Here is a 12,135-nt window from a genome sequence, read left to right on the forward strand (position 1 = left end):
TTGGGATTTAGGGAGGCATTGATCCGGCATATGCAAGGTAATTCCTGCTCACTTTAAGTTTTGAAATCATTCTTCTTTTTTTGAAAAAAGAATTGTTTTTTTTTATCAATTCTTCTACTTTCTTTCTTATCGTTTTGAAGCTTATCTTAAATTTAAGAGCTCTAGTTGGCATCCTTAACTCCCCATTTTTTACATTTTAGCGTAAAAAGCCGAAGAAAATATGGTGCTTTTGTCTTCTAGCCATCACACTCAAGATCTTCTATCGGGAACATGAGACAGTAATGGTTTTCATGGTCTTTATACCAGACAATATTAGCTTCGACTCGGTAAGAAACTACATTGTAGCTATATTTTAATTAAATATTTAGTTAGCATTTTGGTTAGGTTTAGTCAGGTTGGATTAAGTTATGTTAGTTTAGGTTACGTATTTGATATAATGCGGTCTGACCCCCCCCCCCCTTCTATAATTGTTTGTTGTAGTTTTCATAATTTTGTTGATAAAGTGTTATATTTTTATTATATTTTGTTTTATTTCATTAGCATTAACCAAACTTCAATTCTCGACAGAACTTGAGTGTGGTGGCTATAAGACACAATTACCGAAAAAAGTTTATCATAAAATTCAATCATCAGTTTGACTTTTGTGGGAATTTAATAATATCTTCAACAATAATAAATCAACATCTACCCTTGAAAAGCCACATACTTAAGAGTTTTTTTCGTACCGGGTGGAGGACGGGTAAAAAATCCAAAAATCAGCTTATGTTGAGGATTCTACTGCTTGTGAATCTGATTGTTTGAGCTATTTAAGCAGAAACGTACACAACCATAAATATCTTATAAAATATGAAAAACTTGAAACTCTGTTTTAATGTATAGACCTATATCTACAGTATTGAAGTTTTGGCATTAGTGGGCACCGAATTTAAGGAATAGAAGCAGGGGAAAAAATCAACGAAAGAAATGCTGAAGGCAAATAACCCCAAAATCCTTAAAAACAGGTAACTTTCCTTTCAGAGTTTAGTTCTCTTTTAAATAAATATAATGTTAATGTTTAAATTTGTGTGGACGAAAAGTGCTTTCAAATTAAAAATTAGTTTTGCTTGTCTTTTTACTATTCCATCTGGCAACACTGACGGAAGTGTGACACCTTTGTAATTTCCAAACAGCTAAAAAAATCTTTGAATATATAGTTTTTCAGGTATGAATAGACCTAAGATGGCTCCAGGGTGTTTTAAAACCCTTTTAAAACAAAAAAGGTTTTTGTTTTAATGTTCTTGGTACTTAACGATAAAATAAAAGTTATAGTTTTACTACTGATGACGGTCACTGTATATGTGACCGAAATATCTGGTATTTTTGTGAATCTCTATGCACTGTCTATTAAAAAGGATTTTATCTCTATTTTGAACTTTTATTTTATCGTCATGGAAAGGCAGTGTGGTCTCCGAAATTATCTACTTGGTACTTAAAAAAAAAATGCCATACCTTTCCTAACCGAATCAGATGTTTTGCCACGAACTTAGTTCTTTCTTCTTTTTCAGAAATTGTTTTACTTGAAAAACTGATTGGTTGATTCATTTCCATAAGAAGCATAGTGCTGTAAGCAGAATCAATTTTGTTAAGAATGAACGGAAGATGGTCCATCTTCCCATGGCTACGACATAGCTTTGATTCGGAATTGGTAAGGCGAATTAAAGCTAAAGGGGTCATTTCTCTGCTTGGGTTTACAAGAACGAGCGTCTCTCCGTTTACGTAGGTGCATATTTGATCCTCAGAACGTTGACGCTGCATATGACTCCGAAGAATGTTCCTGAAATGAAATTAAAAATTGAAACCAATACTTGTAAAATATATTACCATTATCCAAAGATAAAAGTGTAAAGTTTAGATGGAAGGCTTACCATTAAAGTTAATGGAGATAAAAAAAGTTTGATATGTAAGCAGAATAGGAACAGAAATACTGAGGGAGAACTACCAAAGTGAAATAGTTAAGGCCAGATATGTATGAGTAGTAATGGGTCTATTGATTGAAAAAATACATGAAAAAATACACTGAATTGCACAAGAAAACCCATGCCTTTGACACTATACTTAGACATGTGCATTCTAAAAAGCTGGCAAGGTTTTTTATTATTGAGATGAAGTGCATAATGAATGTCTCGTTTGACGAAGACATTTTTTAGAAGCCAATTAGAGACTTCGGTGGTTATCCACTATACAATAACTCGACTGATAATTGGTATATGAATAAAAGGGATGGTTTTCATTAAAGTTCATATTAGTAAGAGAATTGAATTCAGAGATAATAGTTTATTTGAGAGGATATTAGTAGAGAAAAATGAGTGGTGTATTTACATTATTGGAGATTAATGATGGAGCCGGCAGCATCAACGATATACGAGTACCCAATGTGGCTGTGGAAATAACCGGTGGCTGTAGACTATACCTTGAATGGGACGATATGTATGCTAGATACGTGATATCATTAAGCAAATTTAAGCAGGAGGAGCAACTATGTTTTGCTGGAAAAGTGAATATTCTCCATATAAATAAACTTCGGGCAGCATTAGATGTCCTATAGAAATATATTGATGAGAACAAAATGCATTAGTGAATATTATTGTTGTAATTATGCTCAATAAAATTGTTTCTAAATCAGTTCACTTTCAGAGTTCAAAGTGTGAAGAGCTAAACCAGTTTAAGGATTATAATTTGAACTATTCAGATAGTGATTTCATTGTTACGAAATTAAATTTACCTGAATGCATCCATGCAGGTAGTTTCGTTTTTTGCGGATAATAACAGCAGGATAATCGTTTATCTGGAGAGATTTGGCAAATTAGGAGCTGAATGTTTGAGATTTAAGCTGTTTGCCGTGGCTTAATTAATAGCCGATTAAGCAAATTGCACGTTTTGCTCCACGTGGGTAAAATAAGGAGCTTTCAAGGTGAGCACATTCTTTTGTATACTTTAAATTTGTCTGCAAGGTTTCATTGGAGATGTCAAAAAAAACGAAAGAAGCAACAAGAACTTGACAGCTCAAACATCTCAAATGTTTCTTCAGGAACATCGGTTGAAGAATTGTCAATCAAATCGTTAGCTGACAACATAGCTATTATCTTAGCAACAGTAAAGGACAACTCAACTGCTCTACAAGGTCTAACTGATAGTATGAAAACCGTGGAAAACCCATTGATGGAAGTGGAGAAATCTGTGACGGATTCAAATAAGGAAATTGTTGAATTAAAGCTGCGAATTTCCGCCATAGAAGATGAGGCGTCAAATCTAAAGGTGCAAATTTCAGTTTTGGCTAATGAAAATGGTAGGTTAACAAACAAGTTGTCTGCAGTTAATTATAATCTCCAGCGAGTAGAAAGTAAAGAAACTCGCAAGAACGTGATTTTATGGAATGTTTTGGCGAACGATGTGGAATCAGCCAAAAATGTGTTTAAGAAGGTTGTTAAAGACGGTTTGGAATCTGAGCAGAACTGTGATTTCTCGGTTTTGGAATATGGAAAGGAGAAAAAATTTATCAAGATTGAGATGCATAGTATAGAGACTCGACTGGCTTTGTTGAAGAACGCTAAAAAACTAAATAGAAAAGTTGTCATGAACTTTTCAAATATCTATTTGACGGATGATATGCCCCTTTTCGGTTAGAGAAACTCGTCAGAAATTACTAGCACTTAGAAAGAAAATTAACGACTGCCAAATTCGCGAATTGGACGTTTGGGTTACAAAGTCAGTACCACCTCTTTTGTGCATTCGACGTCATGCAAATGCTCCTGTGGATAAGTATACGATGGAACAGATCCCAGACAATTTTCTAGGCAATATAGTGATCAACAGTAAAAATGTTCATATACCAGAATAGCCTATGCATTATGAAAGAATGCACAAGTGGAGTCCATCAAGGGAGGCTTGGAAAAAAAAATTGAATTGTGTTGTGAAAAATGAAGTTGTTTTTTTGTTATTTATTATTATTTTTGTTATTTATTTATTGTAGTGGTTATCATATGAGGTTATAAGTTTTTTTTCTTTCTTAGTTTTAATTTATGAGACGGAAATAATAAGTGTTTATGTTCGTTGTTATTTCATTTAGTTGTTGTGTTATAATTTATTATTTGTCTCATTTTGTTGCCTGATTTCTGGGAGGGACCCTTTTTTTCTTTTTTTTTGATTTAGTAGTTGGTGATATATATATATATATATATATATATATATATATATATATATATATATATATATATATATATATATATTATTTATAAGTGACACTGGATGTAGTGATTTCTTTTCAATTGAGCCCTCAAGTGTCTCTCTATGACGTTTTAGTTCTCTATTAGTGGCAAATGAATAAATGCAGAGAAGGGGAAATGATGGGCGAAGTGTTAGATTTAAATTGTCATTGTTTCCAATGGGAAATTGTGAATTTCCTTGTTTTCATTAATTTATTTCAGATTTTTGGGGTGTTTGTTCCTTTTTTTGAGAATCAGGCAAATTTTCTCAGGTTCATAGCTTTTGATAGGGAATTGCTAAAGATTTTTTTCTTAGTTTTAATTTATGTGATGGATGTAATAAGTATTTATTTTCATTATTTTACATTTAGTTGTTGTGTTATAATTAGCTAGGTTAGGTGCTAAAAAAGAATGATGATAGTGATGAAAAAGAAAAAACATGGAAAAGTGATTCAGCAGTGTTTCTTAGTTATATTTATATTAGTGTTCGAGTTTTTGATAGTTCATATAGTGAAACTTCGCCGATGGGCTTTGCAGTATATGGTTATTATGGTAAGAAAAATGTCAGGGATTAATGAAAAGTTGGTACTACTAGAAAATAATAGGGTAAACTTTTATGAAGAGGTTGATAGGGTGCTCCAGGATGGTGATGATAAGTGGAGTATGAGACTGGGACCACCAGCTAGGTATTCTTTCCCCATTGATATATTTTCACCCAATAACCCTGGGAAACCTATGTTGATGAATTTGAATTGTCAAGGGTTAAACAGTAGTTTTAGGTACATTTCTGAGTTGTGTGATAGTGTGAGTGATATAAATATTTTTGGGTTGACTGAGATTTGACTTAATGATCGTAATGACTTGCTACTTGATATTAATGGTTAGTCGTTTTATGGGGAGAATAGAATGATGCATCAACATGGTGGGCTTGCAGCGAATATAAAGTCAAGCCTTACTTCTAAGGTAAGAGAAAATTTATCAGTATCTGTTGAAATGGTATTTGAGAGTATGGTTTTGCAGGTTGAAATGAATAAGGATACATTTTATGTAGTAATTGTATATAGAACTCCTTCATGTTCTTTACAACAATTTATGGATTATATGGAGTCTTAGCTGATGTAACTACCATCTTTGGCCCATTGTTTTGTGATGGGTGATTTTAATATTGATATGAGAAATAGGGAAAATGTGGTTCCTAATAACTTTTGTAATCTTATGTTTAGTTTTAATCTTCACCCAGTAATAGATGTGTGTACTCGTATTACTGAGACGTCGTCTGAAACTTTGATAGATAATATTTTTCCGAGTGTTAAATATGATAGCCCAATCGTAATCCTAAATTATGTGTTCGATCACTTTTCAATTATGTTGTGTATAGATATTTGAAAAGACATGCATAATGATTCTAATAATAGAAATAAACAATATTCTTATTTTGATAAATCAAGTATTAATAAAATGAAAGAGTGACTTGAGGAATGTGATTGGAGTTGTTTAAGTGAATCCGCGAATTATGGTGACAGGTTTGCACTGTGGTATGAAAAAGTCACAAATTTGATCAATGAAGTGTGTATTAAGACAACTATAAAGAAAAAAAAATGAAAGAAGCCATGGCAAAAAAGCTGTCCCGCATGCTATCCCGCAGTCTTTTGGCTAGCATCAAGAGGAGGCATGCATTGTATAAAGTTAGTAAAATTACTGACCGAGAATTAGACCGAAATATTTATAAGAACTATAATAACGCGCTCAATAAATTGTTAAGAAAAGCAAAAAAGGATTATTACTCGAGAATGTTTGAGTCGTGTAGAGATAGCTCTTTGAAGACTTGGAAAGTTATTCGGTCGATAATTGGATGAATTGACAAGAAGTCATGTGGAAGTGAACAATACCAGGCAGATTTTAATGAAATACTGGCCGATCATTTTTCTAACGTTGCTAATGAAATTAGACAGTCAGTAAGTATACATAAAAACGTAGGGTTGTTTCACCAATATATTGGGGCAGCTAGTGAAACAAGTATGTGGCTGCAAAATACGAATGAAAGTGAAGTGTTAACAGTGATTTCTGGAATAGAGAATAATTCCGCTGGATCAGATTTTCTATCCCTCCACGTCCAGAAAGAAATTTTTCCTTTTATTAAGAATCAACTTGTCGAACATATTAGTGGGTGTTTTAAGGATGGAATCTTCCCTCGGCCGTTTAAAACTGCAAAAATAGTGCCAATTTTTATGTCAGGTGACCGAGAAGATCCTAGTAACTATAGAGCAATATCACTGCTTCCAATTATAGCTAGAATAATGGAGAAGATATTAGGCCTAAGGATTGAGACATTTCTAGAGAAGAAAGGATTTTTCTTTAAGAACCAATTTTGTTTCAGAAAAAAACATTCTACAGAGCATGCAGTTCAGTTTCTTACAACGTTGGTTAATGATGGCCTTGATAAACATCTTAAGGTCATAACTGTATTTTTAGATATTTTAAAAGCGTTCGATTCTGTGGACCATGAAATTCTATTGTGTAAGTTAGATAATGCCGGTATCAGAGGAAGAGCTCTGAATCTGTTGAATTCTTACCTAAGTGATAAACATTATATTCGGATGATGAAAAACAAGCTACATGTGAATATGATTTCGAGTCTGGAGTCTCACAGGGATCTCCCCTTGGTCCACTATTATTTGCTGTATATATTAATGATCTATGAGGAGTTTTATCTAATATTGTTGATTCAATAAACAGTGGAGACCCAAATTTGATCCCTGTAAAAGCGTTAGTTTTATTTGCTGATGATACTAATTTAACGGTATGCGCAAGAACTGAAAAAGAGTTGATCTGAGCAGTTGAACATGATATAAGTTTGATTGAAAAGTGGACTAGGTTGAATAAGCTGAAAATAAAATTTCTTCCTCTAGCAGGTATATTCCTTTTCTATCGATCTATGCTAATGTTTGATATTATTAATAACTTTACCTCAGAGTGTTTTAATGGCATGTTTATAACTGGTATGGATCTTCACAATTATAATACAAGAGATACAGATGCTTTTCGGCTGCCGCAGTGTGAAACAACCCAGTCATAGCTCTCTGCTCGGCATGTTTTGCCGAGCTCCTGGAGTCATTTACCAATTGGGGTTGTGCGTGAGCATGACCGAAGTATTTTCCGGGGAAAATTGAGGGATTTATGTAATAATATTTATCAGTTTGTTTGATTTTTTTTTATTTTTAATTTTATTTTTGATTTATTTAGTAGTGCCATAGTGGAATTTCTAGTTGCGTTGTTTTGTTTGTCCGTCGGCGGGGGGTAATGTTTTGTTTTTGTTTATTTATATTGAAATATGTGTTGGAAGTTGGAGATGGCCTAACGAACCGAAAGGTTCCTTGGCGTTTGTTTTTTTATAATTTATGTTTAAATAAAATTATTCTACTTAAAAAAAAATGTATTTTTCTTTCTATAGTAGATTAGCGTATATTTTTTAGAGTAGAAAAAATTCTGGTTAGTCTGAAGTTGGTTGTGAGAGTGTTAGGACTCTAAAAAAAAATGGATAGATTTGAGAAAGAGCGAATCATGAGGAATCTAGTGCTTATAGAAAAACGTTTGATTCTATATTACGATTTTCTAGAGCTGTCTATTCAAAGGAAGATATTTTCTCGGGGAATGCTTGTCAATATAATGAAAACTGATTCTCCATCATTAGACTATTGTATGAAGCTTATACATCGTGGTCCAAATGCATTTACACAATTTATTGATATATTGATCACGACACGGCAAAATGATATTGTGGATATGCTTTTAAACATTAGTTTAGAAATTTAGGACTTTTTTTCATGAGAAAGATGGCATTTACTCCTCTCTCTCTATCTCAGACAATTTTTCGTTATTGCTAGCACAGTTTCATTGTGGCAGTGAGAGTGTCAACACATGAAAAAATGTTCCATACATGTCCCCTATGTATGTACACACTGGGCAGTTGGTCATCATGTGAGGATTGCACAATGATTGATGTGTATGATAGAAAGTGTAGATTCTGCAACCCGTGTAAAATGCATAAAGTATATGCTGTACAAATTAAAGATTGTAATTCCTGTCTTGAAGAGGTGTGTGACTCTCATCCTAGAGGGCACCTTTGCTCCAATTGTCGCTATGATAAATGTAATCAGTGGAAGAATACATATCCCGGTATGATTGGAAAGAACCCTAAGCGTGATTTTAGTTTATTGCTACGAGATTGGTATCGTTGTGGTTTTAGATTGTTCTGGGAGGAGGAACCGGGTCAGCGATTCAACTGTTGGAACAAAAAAAGAATATGGTTTCTACGTCATCGTTGTGATGACAATGGGAGTTATGATTATAAACCCACTGATTGTTATTTGGCTGTGACGGAATGTGATTCGTCACTTGAGGACACTGTTAGTGAGATTGCTTCAAATAAGAAAATTGAAACATGCGAATTTTACAAAATGAATGAGAATAATATCATTGACTATACAAAGAGATATGACAAGAGTGAAGTCACACTCTACTGTAGAAAATGTGACCCCGCCATTGCAGTACATCAGGATCAGTATACTGTGAATTCAGATGATCTACCTCCACTAGTTGTTATCGACAAATACCTATACCTAGTAGAAGATGAAATCTAAAAAGTAGACAAGTCGTTTTATCATGTATTAAATTTTTTTCATTTATTAATATACAATTTCACATACATTTTTTGAACGTTTTGTTTGTAGCGCACTAAAATCAAATTTAAATACGCTTGTAAGTATATTTTCCACTAGAAAGTCGTTCAATCGAGTTAAATCAACGTAAATGTTCAGAAAATGCTTGTAGGTATAGTCACGATATCTGAACGTGAAAAAGAGTAGTGCATGAAAGCCACATGTCTTGGTCGTTAAATCCTGTACTCTTCGTTGATTTTGAATAATGGTTTTCCCACTGCTTTCAATAAAGTTGCTGATGTATGGAGTTTAGAATTTATACGATAGGCCAAGAGGATAAAAAAATTCAAAATTCTTCGCCGTTTGAAGGATGCATAGCCAATGGCCAGTCTTCAATGTCGATGGACTGCTATTAACAATGATTAGGGTATTGTTAACACTTGAAATTTTTTCAATCTAGTCCAAAGGTATACAGTAGGACTTGTACTGGGACATGTATAGATCCATACTAAATACGTTGATTATTTGGTTTGTGTTCATGGTGCTAGGTCTAGTAGAACACTGCCGCCGGGTGTGATTTCCCAATAGGTTTCAAATTAACTCAGTGATATTAGCGTGATACTCTCAGTCAAAGTATCGGCAAATGTACACTCTAAACGTACATTCCCTGTTCGTACTATGCTCATATCCTGAGTCCCTGACAAGTCCAAAACAATAACCCCATGACTTTTTGAAAACATTGAACCGGTTATTTCATTTTCAAATAGTTGGGAGTCATGATCTAGGGATTGCATGGTCAACTCGTACAGAGTTCTATAGGATTTTTTGTCAAATGATAGGGTGTACAATGGAATACCATTCACTTTACACACAAGGCTAGATAGACCAAAAAAATTAAAATCATGGGGGGATTCAGTCCAGGATCCAACGGCAAAGCCACTCTTCACAAAGGCCAAAGCCAATTTTGATGGGATTTCTCCATTGATAATTGATGAATCGCTATAGCTACGAGAGCCGGTGGCAATGTGCCGTTGATTGGTGATCGTATGGGCGAAAAGAAGTTTAATGTTGTTACCGTTGGCTCTTAACTTTTCCACTGCCAATGCAACAGAGCTCATAACCTGTTGTTTTCGGACGTGGTGATTTGCCGATGTGATAATGACATTTGCATCGGGTGCTGCAGTAAGTATTTTTCTCAAAATGAAATTCGATGGGGCCATCTGTAATTTTATGTCAATCTTGACTTTGGGGGGGTAGCCATTGGGATATATTGAATATCTCATGATTTAATTTTCCAGCCAGATGAAACTCCTGGGTCACTGCAGTATTCAACTCGCCGTCGGTATAAACACCTGATCGATATTCATAGCCCAATGATTGTCCTCTCAACTCCTTGTATGCCTTTGGTGTAATCATCATAAATTGTGTGTAGCTTGCATTGTTGGATAAATTATTGCTAGTGCTCACCAATTTTTCATTAATAAATACATTAATTTTTCTGAACAGATTGTGTAGAATACAGGTTTCATTGGAGAGACCATCACCAGACGTTGGACTTGTATTATCTGACTTTTTCTTAAGCGCAACATTTAAATCAATAAATGCTGATGACAAATCAATGAAGTGGTCTTCATTAGAAAATATTTGAAACTGTCTATTTTCCGAAAGGGATTGTTGGGGGTGAAATTGTTCATACTAGCCATACTTAACACTGACATCAACATTTTCAGCATTGAATAGATTCAATGAGGAACTAATTGATGGATATGATTCCTTGTGGGGGAGATAAGTCATCTTAAAGGAAACAACTCTTCTTTAATTTAACACTCCATTTATTTTTCTTCTTCTTCTTTTGATTACTCCTTTTCCGTGTAGCAGTACTTGATTGCCTCTGTGATTCCCTGCGATTTCTACACTAGTGGACCCTGGTAAGGGAATAACATAAGCGCATTCTTCACATTCCCTCTCCATTTCGTCGAGTTTTTAATTACTCCACATTAATTATTGCTGAAGATCTAATATTTTTCTTAACACTCTCCTTGAAATTCTTTCCCGACCCTCAGTCCTGTACTGTGGAGGCAGCAAAATTTGATGCAGCAGGTACAAGATATTTTCTGGCAAGGGGTAGTGCAGAACGAAATAGCCTAGCAAACCAGCTACCAAGACCATAGCCAGACATAGTAGAACGTCCCTTGTAGTAGTCCAATCCATTGTCTATTTGACGGGGACCCAGAGCACCAACATAACAATCGATATGGGGACAGACAAATGGAATTCTTCTATTTTTCATTTTAAGTGATTTTACTGTCACTGACAATGGGTCGAAAATTACATGTAATCACTGTTAAGCCTTTTGTTATTGCTAGAGGATCCCCCAATTCACTTCTTAGTGTTAACTGACAGAGTTACAAATACGAAGTGTTTACAGTAACATACTGAAGATGCTTTATATTATAGTGATGAACAAGTTCATGAGATGTTTTTCGTTCAAGAACACGTAGGAGGGGACATTTGAATTACCGACTCTCGATGTTTTTCACAAAGGATGCATAGAGAAATATGCAAGAGTCCGAGGCGAAACCAGGTGGATAATCAGCAAAAATAACTTGATCCATCCCGTAAACGGTGCCAGCATTTTTCCCATTGATCATATTCTGATTAAAGCCAAGAATGTCTCTCAGATTATCATTTAGAATAATTATTTCAGTGTCAACAGGTGACGTAATGTAAATCCTATCGGCTTCCAATGAATAATTAAAAAGAAATAAACCATTCCTACGATATGATATTTTTCTATTGATTGTACGACACAAATTTGTCATATTATCGTATTTAATATATTTCAATTTGGCATTTGGATATTCGCTAGATTTAAGTGCTTTAACACATTCATAGTCTACAGAGTGTCCAATCAAATGGTATAAGTCTAATGTCATACACACGATCCTTTCTCAGGATATCATAGATATTTTTGAGAATACAGTTGACAAAAGTCATTTTATGCGCGACGCCGAATTTTATGGTGGGGGAGAGTTTCGTCCAAAAATCTCTTTTCCTACTCATGTCATTGTAGAGAGAATCAGAAGCGTTTGATATTAAAGTTACAAAGAAATTATTGGGTATTTACATTATCTTCAACACCAATACAAAAGTAAAAATTAGATGTGTATCCTAGCCACCGAACAAGTAACTGTTTCCTACCCCTGTGAGTACGTGTCTTCAATATCTTTTCAATT

General features: G+C 34.3%; 1 protein-coding gene across 2 annotated transcripts in view; it reads right to left on the minus strand.

Moving 5' to 3' along the window:
• The window catches only part of LOC148952624 (major facilitator superfamily domain-containing protein 6-A-like), a 747,865-nt gene that overhangs the window by 638,668 nt on the left and 97,062 nt on the right, over positions 1-12,135 (minus strand). For both annotated transcript variants that reach the window (XM_089089986.1, XM_089089985.1), the window contains exon 2: positions 1,489-1,813. In XM_089089986.1, the coding sequence (XP_088946112.1) occupies positions 1,489-1,794 (306 nt within the window). In that variant the 5' untranslated portion in view covers positions 1,795-1,813. The remainder of the gene's footprint in view (positions 1-1,488; positions 1,814-12,135) is intronic.

Source organism: Artemia sp. Qi Xiang Cuo, chromosome 5 (assembly GCF_049724085.1).
Source record: "Artemia sp. Qi Xiang Cuo chromosome 5, ASM4972408v1, whole genome shotgun sequence".
Classification (NCBI taxonomy): domain Eukaryota; kingdom Metazoa; phylum Arthropoda; class Branchiopoda; order Anostraca; family Artemiidae; genus Artemia; species Artemia sp. Qi Xiang Cuo.